This window comes from Salmo trutta, chromosome 2, assembly GCF_901001165.1.
Source record: "Salmo trutta chromosome 2, fSalTru1.1, whole genome shotgun sequence".
In the NCBI taxonomy this organism is placed as follows: Eukaryota; Metazoa; Chordata; class Actinopteri; order Salmoniformes; family Salmonidae; genus Salmo; species Salmo trutta.
The window spans coordinates 59,007,501-59,030,398 of NC_042958.1; the positions used below are offsets into that span (position 1 = coordinate 59,007,501).

General features: G+C 42.8%; 2 protein-coding genes across 4 annotated transcripts in view; one reads left to right on the top strand and one right to left on the bottom strand.

The window, feature by feature from the left end:
• LOC115158975 (transmembrane protein 150A) overlaps positions 1 to 5,148 on the top strand; it is a 37,991-nt gene extending 32,843 nt beyond the window's left edge. For all 3 annotated transcript variants that reach the window (XM_029708408.1, XM_029708403.1, XM_029708409.1), the window contains 2 exons: positions 2,767 to 2,944; positions 3,175 to 5,148. In XM_029708408.1, coding sequence (XP_029564268.1) covers positions 2,767 to 2,944; positions 3,175 to 3,422 — 426 coding nt within the window. In that variant the 3' untranslated portion in view covers positions 3,423 to 5,148. The remainder of the gene's footprint in view (positions 1 to 2,766; positions 2,945 to 3,174) is intronic.
• Positions 4,851 to 22,575, bottom strand: LOC115158965 (S-adenosylmethionine synthase). Its single transcript, XM_029708396.1, has 9 exons — positions 22,314 to 22,575; positions 12,853 to 12,930; positions 11,469 to 11,591; positions 11,153 to 11,265; positions 10,920 to 11,063; positions 7,609 to 7,827; positions 6,897 to 7,079; positions 6,641 to 6,774; positions 4,851 to 6,391 (listed from the first exon to the last, which is right to left on the bottom strand). Exons 1-9 carry the CDS (start codon positions 22,399 to 22,401, stop codon positions 6,289 to 6,291), a joined length of 1,185 nt encoding a protein of 394 aa, XP_029564256.1. The 5' UTR covers positions 22,402 to 22,575; the 3' UTR covers positions 4,851 to 6,288.
• Positions 22,576 to 22,898: the final 323 nt, after the last annotated feature.

Genomic DNA, 22,898 nt, shown 5'->3' on the forward strand with positions numbered 1-22,898 from the left:
GTATGGTGAAAGATGTTGGGTGTCATGTTGGAGTCACTTTGTAAGTGAGTATAGAAGGCATTCATTTGGATGCTGCCATGATTCTGAAAAATCATGAACGAATCATCAATAATGACGAGTGAGCAAGTTACAGAGGCACAAAGACAATACCCCCCCCCCCATGAGAGGATCATCTGTTGTTGTAGCCTCTGTAATTCTCATACTCATCATTATTCATGATCCGTTCAGGAATTGTCTTCATCTTGGCAGCATCATAATGAATTTAGAAGTGTTCAGAAACATCTTCTCTGCTCATTTAAAAAGAAAATCCCTCCAGACACCATTCATTTACGTTTCAGGAAGACATACGGACAACAGATATGTATGAAAATACCCTAAAATAAAAGATGACATTCTGTACTATCATTTGATCTCAAATCCAAAATGCTAGAGTATAGAGACAACATTTATATTTTAGCTCCACTGTCCCAATAAATATGGCGAGGACTGTATGTACATGTACATGTGTACTATTTGGTGACAGTGCATACCCATGAGGCTTAACATTTTTGAACACCACCGTTTGTCACAGTGCCAACAAGGCTAAAGCCATAGTGGATGTGAGGATCTACTTCAGCACTTTTGACATATCACCCAGTGTTTGTGGATGGGATACACGCACACGGGGAGTTTATGTATAGCAGGAATCCTTTTACAAGAGTGACTGTTATCCGGTTGAGAAACAACTCCAAGCTCCTTCTGCCATAGGCACATTTGAGAGGATTAGATACTCTTAATGCCATACAGTATAAGCTAGTAGTCTGTTTGGTACTGGGCATAGGTTACTGTAGAATCTGTAAAGTATCTCACATGTCACAAAAATTTGGACAACCCTACTGTAGATCTCTTTCCAGGTGGTTAGTGAAGGCAGACTGTCCCCCAGCTAAAGAAAACTCTAGAAGGTCATGAACTCTAGACCTGGTGCAGGTTCCCCACCCTGTGATTTTAGAGTGTGAACATCTCTACCACCTCAGCCTATCATACAGTTGACCTTATTGTATTTGTGTAATCAATATACTAAAGAGGATTCTCATAGGTCAATACAGGGGTGTGTATCAAACTTTCAACAGCATAGATTGGTCACTTTTTTCTAATTTAGCACACAGAAACTAGAGGCCATGAGTAACTTGGTCAAAAAGAATGGCACAGAGTGGCCTATAGATGGCGCTGTTACAAGTAGTCTTACTTAAACCCTCATATTCGTTACCCTGTTTGACCTAGAGACTTGAACTTTGCATGTAGGTGTTTTGCTCATGCTGAACAAATTTGCCTCAAGGACTCATAAGGTCCACCAGGATAGATTTTCCTCCATCTTGTAGCCCATGGTACATCTCTTAACTTAGTTTGAGAAAAGCTAAGTGATTGATTAAAAGATGGCTGAGTTATTGATAAATCAGGAATTCAGATTTTACGTGTTCATTTAAATCTTTCGTAAATCTACTCCACAAGGCCTAACATCAAACTTTTTAGGGTCATCAAAGTCATTGCCATGATGGACCATGTTAAGTTTGACATTGATATCTTAGAAATTAAGGAAACTATTAACAATTCACTTTTTTGACTATGTAACGCTAATGCTTAAAATAATCATAAAAAATCTTCTCATGGACTAAAAGTCAGATTCACTGCAAATTTGGTCTTTGGACTAATCACAATAGTCGCTAAATAGTTTGAGAAAATAACATTGATGCGTTCAAAGATGGCCACACAATATATCAGCAGATGCATATTAGCACACAGCTGAGTTATTGACAAATGAAAAAACAGATTTTATGTGTCCATTTAAACCACTGTAAATCCGCTCCATATTGGCCTATCAACTTGAAACTTGTCATCGCTATCATGGACGTCACGAAGATGAACCACACTGAATTTGATATTGCTATCTAAAAAACTGTTAATAACTCATCCTTTGTATATGTAACGCTAACGCTCAAAATCATCTGCAATCATCTTCTCCTCATGAACCATATGTCAGATTCACTCCATATGTTGTATTTAGACTCATTACATCAGTCTTTAATGGTTTTGAGATTGTTGCTGCATTCAATATATAGAAGCTCAATAGATTAAGTAATGACTTTTAAGAATGATTACCTGCTGCATTCAAAGATAAACAACTTGCAGCATTTGTGTCATCCTTGTGGTATTGAGAGAGAAACATGGTAATGCTTTCACTAATGGCACATAAAGGAAGATAGTTCGGACATGATAGAGTGCTCGCTTTCTTATCCAACTGATCTGGTGTCCTTTCTGTCATCCTGTGAACCCTGTTCATTGCTGCTTGCAGCTGTCTTTTTGTATGGTTATACTGAAGCTCCTCTGTATTAGAGTGTTATTCTGATCCTCTATTGTTCACTTTTCCTGGAAACGAGTCCTTTTGTATCAGATAGAGTAACACCCTGTTAACAGTGACTATACTCTCCGCATAGGAGAACCCTTTGAATAACCCTTTTTGGTTCCAGGTAGAACCCTTGTGATTCCAGGTAGAACCTTTTGGGGTTTCATGTAGAACCTGTTCCACAGCCAAAATGATTCTCCCTGGAACCAAAAGGGGTTCTCCAATGGGGACAGTCGAAATAACTGTTTTGGAACTGTGTAGTGTTGTTGGGTCATGCTCACCCATGCGTGTGTGCGTGCGTGCGCTTCTGTGTCCGTACGTGCGTTTGAAGTACGCGTGCGTCCATCTATGTGTCATAAATAAACATTGAATTATTTGTGTTCCAGGTGGATTATGCCAAAGTGCTTCACTACGTGGGTGCAGGGGTGGCTTTTCCCACCAGTATACTGTTTGTGTGTCTGCAGTCAGCCCTGACCTACCGGCTGGCGAAGACCCAGAGAGAATATAACATGGGCCACCTTCGACTGGGGATGAGCTTGCTAGCCTTCATCACCCTGGTCTTCAGTATCCTTTACACTGGTCGTCACCGTAAGAGAGAGAGTCAGAGAGACATGAAGGAAGTACGTATGTGTTACATGGCCCCCTGCTGGATAAAGGCATATTTTGCATACATGCTGTTGATATATATATGTGTGTGTGTGTGTACGCGCATGTGTGTTTCCACATGCAATCTCTCAGTAGTCCCTCTGTCTAGATAGGTGCTGTTGTTCTCCTTAACCCTCTGTCCCTCCCAGGCGGTGTCTTCTTTGTCCAGGAGAGCTTTGCCCTGCAACACGCCTCCGCCATCTTTGAGTGGCTCTTCTGCATCATCATCATGCTCTTCTTTGGGACCTTTGCCTTTGAGTTTGGGGACATGTCCGGGGATACCCTTATGGTGCTGGCCAGAGGGGGTGTCCAGGGCTTTTCCAGCAGTGACCACAAGGCTGAGGAGGCAGGAGGGCCCAACCACCACTACCAACCAGATGGCATAGCAATGCTGTAGGCCTATCAAAGGGAGGCTTCTGTGCCCACTGACCAATCACAAACAGGGTTGGAGTGGGAAGAGTGGGTGCCTGACCAATCATAGACCACCAAAGGGCATGAGGACGACAGACCCTCCAAATGGACCTGCTCGGTATTGCACATAGCTAAAGCACCCAAAGCTTTTCTAGCCATTGACCAAAGACTAATATCATGTTATTGCCATATTTGTACTGCGTTGCAGTAGACAGTACAGGGTGGATTGCAAAACATATGTTACAAGTGCCTTTTGGAAGGAACACAGGTAGGCGTGCGCACACACACACACATACAGACACACCTTCCCTGTCCTTTTCTTTCATCATTATGTAATCACTCTTGATTACGAGAACTTGTTCGCTTGCCGTGTATCAGATCCAATGTCTTGAGTGAGTACCTGAAAAATCTTTAATGACTAAGCAGAATATGGCTGGGTCAGTACCTGTGTTGTTATGTTTGGCCATTCAGACACTGAACTCTGCATCACATTGTTTCTACTCAGGAAAATCTGTTACATCATCAGCTGTTGTTCAGTGCCTTTTAACAGGACCTTAAAGGGAAATTAAAGTCAAACAAAAGAGCTATTGTTGTTTTCTGTGCTCAGAGATATTTGTTTTATATCAGAGGTTTGATTGTTGTATTGTATGAAATAAAAGCAAATAGGGTAAAGGGAGGTTCTGTTCAGGTGCAGTGACCCTTGTTGTTTCATTTTGTGAGGGACATGGGAAAGGTGTCTGAAAACCTATATTTGGTGTTGTGTGTTACGCATTGAAACCAGTAGAGGGCCCCCTGATCAATGCTTTTGTTGCAGTGTCATCTGATACAGAGAAAGTGTTACAGTGGGAAAGAAAGCAAACCAGAGAAATGAATCACTTTGAAAGTGTATCCTTGTACCAAATTGATGACAAGAATAAGAAATGTTAATACAAACATGTTATTTTATGTATGCTGTTCAATTTTTCAGGTATTAATGCAACTATAGACAGATCTGTCTATTTATCCTCTAGAACCTGTTTTTGTCATTCATAATTTTACAAAGTGCTTTTTGTATCTTAAAAAGAAAGATTCACCCATTTTGAATATTATATTGTTCTTTTTTTTAAATCTCTGAGCTGTGTTCTATTGATTCAATGTTTCATGCCAATCTGATCAATTGCTGTTCAAGCAGGCAGAGATACTGAATGTATCACACCGGCTATGACAATTAGCGTTTTGAAAGTTCTATATCTTGAAAACTTGATTTCTGACATGCAAGACATTTTGGGACTGTATCAACAGTGGACTAATGAAACAAATACCAAAGGATAGTTTGAGTGGATTATTACTTTAAGGTGAGCATTATCAATGCACCAGCAAAGAATAAAACCCTTTTCTGAGAATTAACTCTTATAGAGACTGATGAAAAGACATATACATTTAATGTTTTATTGCTCAAAACCCTATTTACATTTTCCTGTTATCTATTGACAAACTGTATATGAAGGATCTGAGCTCATCTGGTTTCAGAGCAGTTACAGTAATGCAAGAGAGATGGTTATGTAGATGACGAGGCAAGCGGGACAAGGTAACAGCACTGACACAACATTCTCAGTAGTTTTTTCTACATTGAACCAAACTGTGGCTACATACCATTTTACTCTAAACCCTCCACGCTCAGAAAAAGCTAGCCCTGCCTCTGGTAATATCTCTACAATAAAAGCTTTCTAACATAAAAGCATGTAGAAGTCGTGTATCTTTCAAAGAGATTTTGTGTATTTGTGCCTTGATTTGAATGAAGTTTCACAAAGCACTCAACTATACTATTGAACCTCTAATTGATCAACGTTACTTGAAAACCCTTTCCTGAATGTTGTTAGAAAAGGTTTTGATAAAGGGAATTAAGAATGAACACCACTTCACATGTCAATCACAGCATGTCAAATACAGTGTAGTCAACAGATGTTCTTTGGTGTTATCAGTTAGTATTAAAATACCAGTGCAGTCAAAATATTTTTTTCGGTGTTTTGTATCATATTGGACATATTGTTGAAAATACAATTTACACAGGACCTTGTAATAAGCAGATTTTGTATGGGTGGAGTTTTGGCTTGCCTGGTGACATCACCAGGCGGTATACGTTAATAGACCAATAACAAAGTGAGTTCCAAACCTCTCTGCCAATAACAGTTCTTTTTCAGGATGCATATCCTTCCCATTAGGCCCCTCACTCAGACCACTGTTTTTTGCAAAAAAGCTATTTGACCATTTTAATTTGAACTACTATAGTAAGGTGTTTAATTGTTAACCACATTTTTTTGATATTGAGATAAAAAAACGGCTGCATTGGGCCTGAAAGAATATGTAACTACTACGTAAAGTATGGCTATTCTACCTTTAAATTTGGTCATTTGCTTAATAACGACAGGCGGTTTTAGCGGTTACAACAGGCCTAAAGTGGAGTTAACCCAATTTCTTTTTTATCCAGCTTAATGTTTTAGGCATTACTGAAAACAAAACAAAAATGAAAACTGCACCAAAAAGGAAGTTGTGTTTGTGAGACAAGCCACATGTATGGGGGTGTGTAGTATAGGTTAAAAATACTTTGAAAATACCATACAGCCATCTCACATATCTGATGACCATTGAGGTCATAGCCACCACTGCCCCTTCCCCACCCCTCATCATATGACCGAGATGTTTGGGTTTTCAGTTTTCAGCCAAAGAGAGAGCAAGAGAGAGTACACTCCCCCCTACTCCAACCTTGCCCACCCTCCCCTGTACCCCTAACAGCTGCCAGCATGGCTGTCACGTACTGGTCAACATAGACAGCTGCCCATGTCACCGCTGCCCGTTGCCTGCCGCGCCACACACTAGAAGTTAAGGTTCTTGGCCACCTCCCAGGGAAACTCCTTCCTGCCAAAGTGGCCGTAGCAGGCCGTCTTCTGATAGATGGGCCTTTTCAGGTCCAGGTCTCTGTGGACAAACATCCAGCAAGGTATTCCAGTAAAATCTCATTGCTGCCACTTAGTGTTGACGACAAGGAATACTTACATGCACACAAGGCTAGGGCAATAAGATTTTCTTAGCATGTGACCTGATCAGGAAAAACTCTGGATCCTATTTGCTGCTTATAACTAAGGCCCAGAATTTCATGGCCTGGTTGCGTGATCAGGAAAAACTCTATGTATGACTGAGGGGAAATTGACAAGAATATTGTCCCACCTGACAATGACCCCAGGCCGGAGGTCAAAGTTCTTGTTGACGATATGCAGCAGCTCCTTCTCACTCTTCTGGGAGGACCCATAGGTGAACAGGGAAATAGACAATGGTGCTGCCACTCCAATGGCATAGGACACCTGGATCACAAACACGCACAGGATATCAACTCCTCAGTTCCAATAGAAATGACTGGCATTGTTTAATTCGGTTCGGTTGACAGTGTCCAAGGGTTAGAGAAGTATACGGTTGAATCTCTCACCTGCACCAGCACCCTCCTGCACAGATTGGACTTGACCAGGGACTTGGCGACCCAGCGTGCGGCGTAGGCGGCAGACCGGTCCACCTTGGTGTAGTCCTTACCAGAGAAGGCCCCGCCACCGTGGGCACCCCAGCCACCATATGTGTCCACAATGATCTTCCTACCGGTTACCCCAGCATCACCCTTTCATAAACAGAGATGTGTGAATGTATGAAAGCGGACAAAGACTACAGGTTGTATCCTTCACGCATATGAAATGATGAACTTGTCATCAATAAAATAAAACGATTCAAGCAGATATTCTACACGAATCACCACCCAGACACTACAAAGACCCAAACATCCTTTGTAACTGAGCTACTGGAGAGGAAGGAACTCTTACTGATAGCTTGAAGTGAACTGAAAGTAGATAAAGTAAGGTCAGGAAGATCTCCTTTGTGGAGGGAGGAACAGCCACCTTGGCTTAAAGAGGTGAGGGGGCGGCAGGTAGCCTAGTGGTTGAGAGCGTTGGGCCAGTAACCGGAAGGTCACTGGCTCGAATCCCCGAGCTGACTAGGTGAAAAATCTGCCGATGTGCCCTTGAGCAAGGCACTTAACCCTAAATTGGATAAGACCATCTGCTAAATGACTAAAATGTAAAAAACCTATGTGGCCTCTAATAGCTCAACCGGGATTGTTAGAGCCTAACAAATGGGACAATGATAACGGTTACCTGGGGCCCACCAATCACAAAGCGTCCGCTGGGCTGCAGGTGATAGATGGTGTTGTCGTCCAGGTACCTGGCCGGCACAACGGCCTTGATGACCTTCTCCTTCAGTATCTCCTTCTGCTCTTCCAGGCTCACGTAGTCGTCGTGCTGCACTGAGATGACCACTGTGTGAACTCTACGAGGGATCACTGCCCCGTTCTCCTGGGTGTAGTGAACTGTCACCTGGAGAGAAGGGGCGTAAGGGGAGAGTTTTCCAGCCCAGCACTAACATACCTTTAAAATAATATCTAATCAAATGACTAATCTTCATTCTGAGCCATACTTATATACATCAGGTGTTACTGTTGGGCTGGAACAAAAGCCTGAGAACTGCAATAAAATCATTGTGTTGGGGGATTTTAGTATTCATGTTGACAAATAAACTGACTACAAGGCCATTGAATTTATTCATCTTTTAAGCTCTATGGACTTTATCCAACATAACCGCGGCCATACTCTGGACCTGGTTATGACCAAGGGGCTTTGTATTGACATATCCTCTATTGTTGATGTTGCTTTATCTGATAACCACTGTATTTTTGACTACCTTGTTGCCCATAGCATAGGCTAATACTGAATGCATTATTACGAAACACTATTTTACCTCTGAAGTTGCCACAGATTTTATTGAGTGTATGAACAATACTCCACCACCTATTCTGCCTTCCTCTTGTGATCACTTTAATAGCAAATTAAGGGCAACCATTGATGCCATAGTTCCAGTTAAGTTGAAAAAGGACACATCCAAACGAAGCCCCTCGGATGAGTGAGAAAACTAATCAATTAAAGAGAAATTACAAGAAGGCAGAGCGCAAGTGGAGAAATTCAAAGTTGCATGTCCATTATGATACTTTGAGAGAGCAACTTGGCATATATCAAAAGTTTGGACACACTCATTCAAGGGTTTTTCTATATTTTTTTTACTATTTTCTACATCGTAGAATAATAGTGAAGACCTCAAAACTATAAAATAACACATATGGAATCATTTAGCAACCAGAAAAGTGTTAAACAAATCAAAATATATTATATTTTTGAGATTCTTCAAAGTAGCCACCCTTTGCCTTGATGACAGCATTGCACACTCTTGGCATTCTCTCAACCAGCTTCATGAGGTAGTCACCTGGAATGCTTTTCAATTAACAGGTGTGCCTTGTTAAAAGTTCATTTGTGCAATTTCTTTCCTTCTTAATGCATTTGAGCCAATCAGTTGTGTTGTGACAAGGTAGGGGTGGTATACAGAAGATAGCCCTATTTGGTAAAAGACCAAGACCATATTATGGCAAGAACAGCTCAAATAAGCAAAGAGAAACGACAGACCATCATTACTTTTAGACATGAACGTCAGTCAATACTGAAAATTTCAAGAACTTTGAAAACGCTATGATGAAACTGGCTCTCACAAGGACCGCCACAGGAAAGGAAGACCCAGAGTTACCTCTGCTGCAGAGGATAAGTTCATTAGAGTTACCAGCCTCAGAAATTGCAGCCCAAATAAATGCTTCACAGAGTTCAAGTAACAGACACATCTCAACATCAACTGTTCAGAGGAGACTGCGTGAATCAGGCCTTCATGGTCAAATTTACCAAGAAGGAGAGTGATGGAGTGCTGCATCAGATGACCTGGCCTCCACAATCACCCGACCTCAACCCAATTGAGATGATTTGGTATGAGTTGGACCACAGAGTGAAGTAAAAGCAGCCAACAAGTGCTCAGCATATGTGGGAACTCCTTCAAGACTGTTGGAAAACCATTCCAGCTGAAGCTGGTTGAGAAAATGCCAAGAGTGTGCACCTGTTGTTTTACGAAGCAAGTGACAAATAAAATTTGATTTGATAGATCTCCTGCGCCAAGATGAAATGTGGCACACTTCACTTTTGTTGCCAGTGAACCCCTGGAACTCAAAATAGCACCTTGAGAGAGTTCTCAGATTCCAAAAAAATGATCACTTTAGCGCTGGAGCTTTTGCCAAGGGCCCCCGTCCCTGTGGGACAGATGGACAACGGTCTCCCCTAAAGACCAATGAGAGTTGTCCATGGGAAGATGGGGGAGGAGAATAAAACAGACCACGGAAGAGTCCAGGCCTTGGAATCCATGTTCTCTATGTCATCATGGTCACGGTGTAAACCAATATCTATGACTGGGTTCAGTGTAAACACAAGAATAGCTTCCAGTCCATTTGACTTTAAAGGCAATCACCTTGACTTGTGAGGATGTGCACATGAATGTGGATGTGTGTGTGTGTAAGTTATTATATAAGACTGGATATTGGAAAGCAAGAGACAGTGGGTCTCCAAAAAAGGGTTGCTCCTGTTGGTTTGAGAGGGTTCAATGGCCATTTATGAAAACACCTAGCTGATGTATAATGGAATGATCACAAGGATCAGCTCCAGGCTCTTCAGTCAGAACATAACCAGGGATGGTCAAAAATGACAAAATGTATACAAAATACATGTATACAAAATACTTGTATTTTGACATTTATTTAATTAAAATACATGTATTTGTATGTTAAAATACACAAATACATTTGCAATTAACCGGCCAGAACAGCAACATTCTCAGTAACGTCTACTGAAGCCTTTGACTTGCTATGACTGTGATATGTTGTTGTTTATCTGCCTTAGTTGAATGCACTCACTGTAAGTCACACTGTATAATAGTGTCTGCTAAATAACCAAAATGCATATGTGAAAATGAACATATCAAAATGAACTGCAAAGCACACTGGGTACTATTATTGGCCGTATTATGTCATGTCCAGATGGGATACAGTTTAACTTAATTCTCCTAGGCTGCTACATTAATTATCCTAACCCGCTGCGTTAGTTCCCCTTAAACCTGATACGAAAAGTCAGTTTTGCTGTATCCCTTCTAGATTTGTTTTGGGGGGGGAGGGGGGGGGGTCAGAGCCCATTCAAGTAATACACAGCATGCTTTGCAATTGTCCATTTTTACACACACATTTATATTTAGTTAATTTAGCAGATGCTCTTATCACACCATAGTGCTATCAAACTTCTGATACCAATGCAGGGTGAAAAGGGGCCACAAAATGGTGAACCTCTAAAAACACTGTATAGAAAAGTATTTTGCAAATACAAATTACAGCTCTCGAATGTATCTTGTTACAAAATACATTGGAGTGTAGTTCAGCCCAGCGTAATACAATTGACAACATACTCAAAAGTTATTGAAATGCATATTTCAAATACATGGATCCGAAATACTGCCCATCTCTGAGCTTAACCATATTTATCTTCCATCATCATACCTGTGTCTTGGAGTCAGGGCGGAGCCAGGGGACAGTGCCGTTCCGCCTCAGTTCAGCCATCTTGGCATTGAGTTTGTGGGCGAGGATGATGGTGAGAGGCATGCACTCCTCGGTCTCATCAGTGGCATAGCCAAACATCAGACCCTGCAAACCAAGCACAGGCAGTTCAGAATGACATCACCTCACACACCTAACGCCTCAGACCCCAATTGTTGAAGGATCTGTTTAATCACCTGGTCTCCTGCTCCAATGTCACTCTCCATCCGGTCAATGTGAACTCCCTGGGCGATGTCAGGGGACTGCTGCTCCAGAGCCACCAGCACGTTACAGGTCTTATAGTCAAAACCTGAGGGGAGTGAAACATGACATGCAATAACTGCCATGTGGGCCGGATTTAACTAACTTAATCTGGCCTGGCCTGGGTGGGGGGGGTGGGTATGTTGTGCACACCTGGGCTATGACAACGCATGCTGAAAAGAAAAGGGTAGTGGGAGAGCAATGTCATATATACTAGGGTAGAGGAAATGATTTATCCAAGTCCAATATTACCTTTATCTGAGTTGTCATAGCCGATTTGCCTGATGGTATCCCTCACAGTTGTCTGGTAGTCCACATTGGCCCGAGATGTAATCTCCCCGCAGAGTAGCACCATGCCAGTCTTACACACAGTCTCTGTTCACAACACACAATGGTTAGAATGCTGACCATATGCCTGATGATACAACGAGTGTACAAAACATTAGGAACACCTTTTTGCATCCCCTTTTTGCCCCCAGAACAGCCTCAGCATGGACTCTACAAGATGTTGAAAAAGTTCCACAGGGATGCTGGCCCACGTTGACTCCAATGCTTCCCACAGTTGTGTTAAGTTGGCTGGATGTCCTTTGGGTGGTGGGCCATTCTTGATACCACAGGAGGACGGGCTCGTGGTAATGGCTGGAGCAGAATGAGTGGAATGGTTTAGATACATCAAACACACGGTTTCCATGTGTTTGATGCCATTCCATTCGCTCTGTTCCAGCCATTATTATGTTCCGTCATCCCCTCAGCAGCCGCCACTGCTTGATACACATGAGAAACCGTTGAGCCTGAAAAATCCAGCAGCGTTGCAATTCTTGACAGAAACCGGTGCGCCTGGCACCTACTACCATACCCCGTTCAAAGGCACTTAAACCTTATCTTGCCCATTCACCCTCTGAATGGCACACATACACAATCCATGTCTCAACTGTCTCAAAGCTTAAAAATCCTTCTTTAACCTGTCACCTCCCCTTCGTCTACACTGATTGAAGTGGATTTAACAGGTGACATCATTAAGGGATCATAGCTTTCACCTGGATTCACCTGGTCAGTCTATGTCATGGAAAGAGCATAATGTTCATAATGTTTTGTACACTCAGTGTACATTTTACTGAAAATAGTATTTTATTTTGAGAAAGACGGTCCGTCGTTTTAGTAAATAATCCATGCTCAGGCCAAAGACTGAAGAACTTCAACAGCATCTGGGTCTGTATGTATCAAGCGTCTCAAAATAGGAGCGATCATATTCATTGTGAACTATAAGCCAAAAGTGATCCTAGATCAGCACTCCTCCTACTCTGAGATGCTCAATACAGGTGTAGGATCTTAATTTGAGCAGGTTTGCTACAGCAGGAAAATAATCCTGCACCAACAGGAAATGTGAATTATTGTGTGGATTATAATGATATTTTTGTGGAGGGTTGATATATTTTTCAATTCTGAAAAGTGGGAATTACAAACCTCAGAAGCCTTTTTAAACCTTAAATACACTACAAGTGTTAAATGTTCTGCATTGCACGAAAGGTTCTCCTGCAATAAGGTGATCAAGTTCTACATCGGTACATCCCTGATCAAAGGCTGAGAAGTTTGTCCTCTGCTGCCATATAGTGGTGAGATGTTGTCCTCCACTCACCACAGGCCACCTTGGCATCTGGGTCTTGCTTCAGGTGAGCATCCAGCACAGCATCACTGATCTGGTCACATATCTTATCTGGAAAAATAATGTTGTAACGTCATTAATTTGTCAATGTCAACAATGTAGCCGTGACTCTGTTTGCATAATTGTTTGGTAATGCAAAGGGATGTAGATTATTAATAAATCCGGTAGTGTATTTGGGGGATTAGCCTGACAGGAAGTCAAACCTGGGTAACTGTCAGTCCAACACCTTAACCACTACACCAAGAGGTCCAAAACTCTTGATCAGGTTGCTACTGTAGGTGTTGTACAGAAAGTATTCATACCTCTTGACTTACAGTGCATTCGGAAAGTATTCAGGCCCCTTCCCTTTTTCAACATTTTGTTACGTTACAAACTTATTCTAAAATGGATTTAAAAAAAGAATTATCATCAATCTACACACAATACCCCATAATGACAAAGCAAGAAAAATGTTTAGTTTTTTTGGATAATTTATTAAAAATAAAAAACAGAAATACCTTATTTACATAAGAACTCAGACCCTTTGCTATGAGAGTCAAAATTGAGCTCAGGTGCATCCTGTTTCCATTGATCATCCTTGATGGTTCTACAACTTGATTGGAGTCCACCTGTGGTAAATTAAATTGATGGGACATGATTTGGAAAGGCACACACCTGTCTATATAAGGTCCTACAGTTGACAGTGCATGTCAGAGCAAAAAACAATCTATGAGGTCGAAGGAATTATCAATATCTGCAGCACTCCAATCAGGCCTTTGTGGTAGAGTGGCCAGACGGAAGCCACTCCTCAGTAAAAGGCACATGACAGCCTGCTTGGAGTTTGCCAAAAGGCACCTAAAAGGACTCTCAGACCATGAGAAACAAGATTCTCTGGTCTGATGAAACCAAGATTGAACTCTTTGGCCTGAATGCCAAGCATCACGTCTGGAGGAAACCTGGCACCATCCCTACGGTGAAGAATTATGGTGGCAGCGTCATGAGGTGGGGATGTTTTTCAGCGGCAGGGACTGGGAGACTAGTCAGGATCGAGGGAAAGATGAACAGGACCCCATTAACATCGACAGGGATGTTGTGGAGCGGGTCAAGAGTTTCAAGTTCCTTAGTGTCCACATCACCTACACACTATTATAGTCCAAACACACCAAGACAGTCGTGAAGAGGGCACAACAAAACCTATTCCCCCTCAGGAGACTGAAAAGATTTGGCATGGGCACCCAGATCCTCAAAATGTTCTACAGCTGCACCATCGAGAGCATCCTGACCAGTTGCATCACTGCCTGGTATGGCAACTGCTCGGCAGCTGACCGTAAGGCACTACAGAGGGTAGTGCGTACGGCCCAGTACATCACTGGGGCAAAGCTTCCTGCCATCCAGGATCTATATAATAGGCGGTGTCAGAGGAAAGCCCATAAAATTGTCAGAGACTTCAGTCACCCAAGTCATAGACTGTTTCTCTGCTACTGCACGGCAAGCGGTACCGGAGCACCAAGTCTAGGACCAAAAGGCTCCTTAACAGCTTCTACCCCCAAGCCACAAGGCTGCTGAACAATCAATCAAATGGCCACCGGACTATTTACATTGACCCCCCTTCCCCCCCATTTGTTTTGTACACTGCTGCTACTCGCTGTTTATTATCTATGCATAGTCACTTCACCCCTACCTACATGTACAAATTACCTTAACTAACCTTTACCCCAGCACACTGACTTGGTACCGGTGCCCCCTGTAAACTCTATAGCCTCGTTATTGTTATGTTATTGTGTTACTTTTTATCATTTCTACTTTTTTACTTTATTTTCTTATTTCTTCTCTGCACTTCTCTGCACTGGTTAAGGGCTTGTAAGTAAGCATTTCACGGTAAGGTCTGCGCATGTGACAAATAAAGTTTGATTTGATTTGATCTCAAGGATGATCAAAGGAAATTGGATGCAACTGAGCTCAATTTGGAGTGTCATAACAAAGGGGTGTGGATACTTTTTTTAAATGTATTTATTTATTTCACCTTTATTTAACCAGGTAAGCTAGTTGAGAACAAGTTCTCATTTACAACTGCGACCTGGCCAAGATAAAGCAAAGCAGTGCGACACAAACAACAACACAGAGTTACACATGGAATAAACAAGCACACAGTCAATAACGCAATAGAAAAAAAAGAAAGTCTATATACAGTGTGTGCAAATGGCGTGAGGAGGTAAGGCAATAAATAGGCCATAGTAGCGAAGTAATTACAATTTAGCAAATTAACACTGGAGTGATAGATGAGCAGATGGTGATGTGCAAGTAGAAATACTGGTGTGCAAAAGAGCAGAAAAGTAAATTAAAACAATATGGGGATGAGGTAGGTTGATTGGGTGGGCTATTTACAGATGGGCTACGTACAGCTGCAGCAATCCGTTAGCTGCTCAGATAGCTGATGTTTAAAGTTAGTGAGGGAAATATAAGTCTCCAGCTTCAGCGATTTTTGCAATTCGTTCCAGTCATTGGCAGCAGAGACCTGGAAGGAATGGCGGCCAAAGGAGGTGTTGGCTTTGGGGATGACCAGTGAGATATACCTGCTGGAGAACGTGCTACGGGTGGGTGTTGTTATCGTGACCAGTGAGCTGAGATAAGGCAGAGCTTTACCTAGCAGAGCTTTACCTAGTACAGATGACCTGGAGCCAGTGGGTCTGGCGACAAATACGTAGCGAGGGCCAGCTGTTTAGAGCATACAGGTCGCAGTGGTGGGTGGTATAATGGTCTTTGGTGACAAAACAGATGGCACTGTGATAGACTGCATCTAGTTTGCTGAGTAGAGTGTTAGAAGCTATTTTGTAAAAGACATCGCTGAAGTCGAGGATCGGTAGGAGAGTCAGTTTTACGAAGGTATGTTTGGCCGCGTGAGTGAAGGAGGCTTTGTTGCGAAATAGGAAGCCGATTTTAGATTTAATTTTGGATTGGAGATGTTTAATATGAGTCTGGAAGGAGAGTTCACAGTCTTGCCAGACACCTAGGTATTTGTAGTTGTCCACATATTCTAAGTCAGTACCGTACAGAGTAGTGATGCTAGTCGGGCGGGTGCGGGCAGCGAATGGTTGAAAAGCATGCATTTGGTTTTACTAGCGTTTAAGAGCAGTTAGAGGCCACGGAAGGAGTGTTGTATGGCATGGAAGCTTGTTTGGAGGTTAGTTAACACAGTGTCCAAAGAAGGGCCAGATGTATACAGAATGGTGTCGTCAGAATGGTGGATCAGAGAATCACCCACAGCAAGAGCGACAACGTTGATATATACAGAGAAAAGAGTCGGCCCGAGAATTGAACCCTGTGGTACCCCCATAGAGACTGCCAGAGGTCCGGACAACAGGCCCTCCAATTTGACACATTGAACTCTGTCTGAGAAGTAGTTGGTGAACCAGGCGAGGCAGTCATTTGAGAAACCAAGGCTGCTGAGTCTGCCGATAAGAATACTGTGATTGACAGAGTCTAAAGCCTGTCTTTTATCGATGGCGGTTATGATATCGTTTAGTACCTTGAGCGTAGCTGAAGTGCACCCGTGACCAGCTCGAAAATCGGATTGCACAGCGGAGAAGGTATGGTGGGATTCTAAATGGTCAGTGATCTGTTTATTAACTTGGCTTTTGAAGACTTTAGAAAGGCAAGGCAGGATGGATATAGGTCTATAACAGTTTGGGTCTAGAGTGTCACCCCCTTTGAAGATGGGGATGACCGCGGCAGCTTTCCAATTTTTAGGGATCTCGGACGATACGAAAGAGAGGTTGAACAGACTGGTAATAGGGGTTGCAACAATGGCGGTGGATAATTTTAGAAAGAGAGGGTCCAGATTGTCTAGCCCAGCTGATTTGTACGGGTCCTGGTTTTGCAGCTCTTTCAGAACATCTGCTATCTGGATTTGGGTGAAGGAGAAGCTGGGGAGGCTTGGGCAAGAAGCTGCGGGGGGTGCGGAGCTGTTCGCTGGGGTTGGGGTAGCCAGGAGGAAAGCATGGCCAGCTGTAAAGAAATGCTTATTGAAATTCTCGATTATCAGTGGTGACAGTGTTACCTAGCCTCAGTGCAGTGGGCAGCTGGGAGGCGGTGCTCTTATTCTCCATGGACTTTACAGTGTCCCAAAACGTTTTGGAGTTAGAGCTACAGGATGCAAATTTCTGTTTGAAAAAGCTAGCGTTTGCTTTCCTGACTGACTGCGTGTATTGGTTCCTGAAAAGTTGCATATCGCGGGGACTATTCGATGCATGTGCAGTCCGCCACAGGATGTTTTTGTGCTGGTCGAGGGCAGTCAGGTCTGGAGTGAACCAAAGGCTATATCTGTTCTTAGTTCTACATTTTTTGAAAGGGGCATGCTTATTTAAGATGGTGAGGAAATTACTTTTAAAGAATGACCAGGCATCGTCTGCTGACGGGATGAGGTCAATATCCTTCCAGGATACCCGGGCCAGGTCGATTAGAAAAGCCTGCTCGCATAAGTGTTTTAGGGAGCGTTTGACAGTGAGGAGGGGTGGTCAGTTTGACCGCGGACCCATAGCGGATGGAGGCAATGAGGCAGTGAACGCTGAGATCCTGATTGAAAACAGCAGAGGTGTATTTGGAGGGCAAGTTGGTCAGGATAATATCTATGAGGGTGCCCATGTTTACGGATTTAGGGTTGTACCTGGTGGGTTCCTTGATAATTTGTGTGAGATTGAGGGCATCTAGCTTAGATTGTACGACTGCCGGGGTGTTAAGCATATCCCAGTTTAGGTCACCTAACAGAACGAACTTTGAAGATAGATGGGGCAATCAATTCACATATGGTTTCCAGGGCACAGCTGGGAGCTGAGGGGGGTCTATAACAGGTGGCAACAGTGAGAGACTTATTTCTGGAGAGAATCATTTTTAAAATTAGAAGCTCAAACTGTTTGGGCATAGACCTGGAAAGTATGACAGAACTTTGCAGGCTATCTCTGGAGTAGATTGCAACTCCTCCCCCTTTGGCAGTTCTATCTTGACGGAAAATGTTGTAGTTCGGTATGGAAATCTCAGAATTTCTGGTGGCCTTCCTAAGCCAGGATTCAGACACGGCAAGGACATCAGGGTTGGCGGAGTGTGCTAAAGCAGTGAGTAAAACAAACTTAGGGAGGAGGCTTCTGATGTTAACATTCCCACCTCTTTAAGGATTACCTGGGATAGGATAAAGTAATCCTTCTAACCCCCCCCACCCCCTTAAAAGATTTAGATGCACTATTGTAAAGTGGTTGTTCCACTGGATATCATAAGGTGAATGCACCAATTTGTAAGTCGCTCTGGATAAGAGCGTCTGCTAAATGACTTAAATGTAATGTAAATGTAACATGTATGAAACCAAGGCTTTTTCGGTTACAGAAGTCAAGAAATGAGAGTGCCTGGGGACATGCAGGGCATGGGTTAACCTCCACATCATCCGAGGAACAGAGGAGGAGTAGGATGAGGGTACGGCTAAAGGCTATCAAAACTGGTTGTCTAGTGCGTTGGGGACAGAGAATAAAAGGAGCAGGTTTCTGGGCGTGGTAGATCAGATTCAGAGCATAATGTACAGACAGGGGTATGGTGGGGTGCGGGTACAGTGGAGGTAAACCCTGGCACCGAGTGATGATAAGAGAGGTTGCATCTCTGGATGGGCTAGTTATGCTGGGTGAGGTCACCGCATGTGTGGGAGGTGGGACAAAGGAGGTATCTGAGGGATGTTGAGCGGGACTAGGGGCTCCGCAGTAAACTAAAACAATGATAACTATCCAAAACAACAGTGTACAAGGAATATTGACATTTGAGAGAGACATAAAGCAAGGCATAAAGCAATCACAGGTGTTGATTGGGAGAGCTAGCTAAGATAGCAATGGGTAAGACAACAACAGCTAATCAGCTAAGACAACAACAGGTAAAATGGCGATGAATGGGCAGAGAGGGTCGGTTAACTACACACAGGGCCTGAGTTCGAGGCTGGGGCCGACAGATAAAGAAAAATAAACAAAATGGAGTACCGTGATTAATGAACAGTCCAGCAGGTATCAGCTATGTAGCCAAGTGATCATAGGGTCCAGTGAAGAGCAGTAGATGGAACAGGGAAGCTGCGGGGTAGTCGTTACTACGCTAGCATGCCGGAGACACAACGTTTAAAGTTAGCAGGCCGGGGTAAGTAGAAGCGTCTGCTCCGACGTCCGGCAAAGGCCGGTTGAGTTACGATGGCGGACCAGTCGTGGTGGTACAGCGGGGCGCCGTGTCGACAAATGGTCCGGGCCAGATGGTGAAAGAGGTATTGTAGTTGTAGTTTTATTGTTTTATTGTAGTTGTACTTAATGTAAAATAGATATTTCTGAATTTCATTTTCAATACATTTGCAAAAATGTCTAAAAACATGAAAGACTTGAAGATTGCTGTTAACCGTCACTCCCCATCTAACTTAACAGAGCTTGAGAAAATCTGCTAGGAAGAATGGAAGAAAATCCCCAAATACAGATGTGCAAAGCTGATACAGACATACCCAAGATAATTCAAAGCTGTAATCGCCGCCAAAGGTGCATCTACAAAGTATTGACTCAGGGGTGTGAATACTTATGCTGCCCGACCAAGCAAAAAGGCAGTACCTGCTCATAGCGTGGAACTGAGAAAATGGCTTTTATTTACCTTGGTTTCACAGTAACTTTGTGCAGTAACTTCTAACATGACCCCATTTTTTCCAAAACACAATACAATAGAGGTAGGATACTTGTCTACATGATTAAGCATGTATTTAATGTAGCAAGAATGACATTAACTCATTTTCGAACTGCCTTTTTGCTTGGTTGGGAGTATGTAAATTCAATATTTCTCTATTCGATTTTCAATACATTTGCAAAAAAATCTAAAAACATATTTTCACTTTGTCATTATGGGGTATTGTGTGTAGATGGGTAAGAAAAAAATCTTTAATACATTTTGAATTCAAGCTGTAACACAACAAAATGTGGAATAAGTCAATGGGCATGAATACTTTCTGAAGGCACTGTAACTGACGATAATGGGCCTCTTGAAGTTGATGAGGTGGTTTCCTGGCTTGACCTTTTGCAGCACATGGCAGAAGCCAAGTCAAGACCTAGATTATATTTCACCCTTCCGTCAGAGTACTACTCTTGGTTGGCTCATATTAGGTGCTCCAACCCTCGGAATAGCTTTAGTTCTGTTAACGCATACCTCTGTGGCGTGCTTTACTCCACACTGGCAGTCAATATACACCACCATATATGTGCATATATCAACTCATTGTGTAAACTTCACAAGGAGGTTGAGTGTTCAAACTATTTCATATTCATAATCAGGACTGTGATAGTTTCACATTTTTGTTATATGCTTTGATTGATGTTGATATGCCTTCATTTAAAGAGATATGAGATATTCAGTCTATACCCTTCAATCTAAATAAATACAAATTTGACTTAATTGTTATGTTTGTAACCTTTATGTTTCTGGTTTTCTCCCATTAACACTCAACAAAAATATAAACGCAACATGTAGTGTTGCTCCGTGATTCATGAGATGAAATAAAAAAATCCCAGAAATCTTCCATATGCACAAAAAGCTTATTTCTCTCAAATTTTGTGCACTAATTTGTTTACATCCCTGTTAGTGAGCATTTCTCCTTCGCCAAGATAATCCATCACCTGATAGGTGTGGCATATCAAGAAGTTGATTAAACTGCATGATAATTACAGAGGTGCACCTTGTCCTGGGGACAATAAAAGGCCACTCTTAAATGTGCAGTTTTGTCACACAACACAATGCCACAGATGTCTCAAGTTTTGAGGGAGCGTGCAATTGGCATGCTGACTGCAGGAATGTCTCTACCAAAAGCCGCCTCCAACATTGTTTTAGAGAATCTGTTAGTACGTCCAACCGGCCTCACAACCGCAGGCCACATGTATAGCATCGTGTGAGCGAGCAGTTTGCTGACATTGTGAACAGAGTGTCCCATGGTGGCGGTGAGGTTATGGTATGGGCAGGCATAAACTAGGGACAACGATCACAATTGCATTTTATCGATGGCAATTTGAATGCACAGAGACATTGTGACGAGATCCTGAGGGGCATTGTGGTGCCAATGCTCTGCCGCCATCACCTCATGTTTCAGCATGATAATGCACGGCCCCATGTCGAAAGGATCTGTACACAATGCCTGGAAGCTGAAAATATCCCAGTGTTTCCATGGCCTGCACACTCACGACACATGCCACCCATTGAGCATGTTTGGGATGCTCTGGATTGACGTGAATGGCAGCGTGTTCCAGTTCCCACCAATATCCAGCAACTTCGCACAGCCATTGAAAAGGAGTGGGATAAGATTCCGCAGGCCACATTCAACAGCCTGTTCAACTCTATTTGAATGTAATCTCACGCTGCATGAGGCAAATGGTGGTCACAGCAGATAGTGACTTGTTTTATGATCCACGCCCCTACCTTTTTTTTTAAGGTATCTGTGACCAACAGATGCATATCAAAACATGTATTAACCATGTAATGAGTGGAGTGTTTTTAACGTGAGACAACATGAGAGCATACCATAATTAGTGAGGGAAAGTGTGGTACAGTAATTGATATGTGAGCAGATCAAGTTGTCTCTGGACACATAGCGACATTAAATGCAGAGAAGGTACTTGGTCATCATGAAGCAGGTGTTAGGGCATATGTTGCCTAAGTTGCATGGCACTGCTCCAGGTGTATGTGTAATCATGTGGAGCACAGGAGGTCGGTGGTTTCTATGTGTTTGATGCCGTTCCATTCCCTCCGTTCTAGCCATTATTATGAGCCATCCTTCCCTCAGCAGCCTCCTCTAGTTTGGAGTATACATCATATGTTGAAGGGAGCGAGAAAGAGAGAGAGAGGGTGCTTTGGTAAGTATGTATCAATATTTATATTCATAATTACACATTCACAGTAGCAGTTAGTACTGTACTGTAAGTACTGTCAGGAGTATAGTAGGCCTACTGTATGTCAACAGAGGTGAAAGTGAATTATACCACCTTCCATTTGCTTGACCCGTCCTACTGGAGTAACTGGGGAGTAACAGCAACACATGCATCCATAAATTGTCAATGGTGTCTCTACAGCACCTCTGTAGCATGCTCCCCCTTTTATTGAATTGTGCAGGCATCCAATTCTACTACCAACTTCTGTACTCTCTCAATCTGTTTTCTCTCACTTTACATGGTGCAAACTCTTAGAGAATAAGCTCCTTTGTGTCTCCTCCTTCTGCTTCTTCCTGCATGGCATAAGCAACCATTCAAATACAGTACAACTAATTCATAAAACCCATTGGTGTCAGCGGTGGGATCTCGGGGGAAAAAAACACTTTCTACTGATGCACTGCATGACATCCTATGGTTCTGTTCTGTTGCATGGGGACCATGCAAAGGCATAGGGGTGTTACGGTATCCAGACTAGAGCTGTCTACTCACCTGGGTGTCCTTCTCCCACAGACTCAGAGGTAAACATGAATGACCCATAGTGCTCAGCGTCATACAATCCGTCCACTGGCCCGTTCATTGTGGTCTGATCAGCTCAACGATGCAGAGGAAGTTAGAGTAGGCTAAAAAGCCTAAATAGAGAGATAACGATAGTAAATGACGAGTAGAGCAGAGGCTGCTGTACCAGCTACTGCGTCCTTCTACGCAAGAGTCTAAGAGAGAAAGAGGGAAGAGAGAGGGAATGTGAGAGACTTTACTGGAGCCACAACTTTCCTCTATATAAGGCAAGGACAACATACACACTCATGCACACACACCCATACACTCTCCATGAAAGGGGGTGGGGGTCATGTGAACCGGTGGGTTAGACCATTCAGAAGAGGGAAAGAGGGAGAGAGGGATTACAATTTCCTGGATAAACTTGTTTTTAACTCCTCGTGTGCTGAGCAGCGGACCCTTCCATTCAACCATTGTCTTACTTGAGGTTTATTCAATGAATGCCCTGTTCATAGAAAGTCACCACATGGAGTGGTGTATTATATTACTGTGAAAAATTAATATTAATTTTATGGAGTG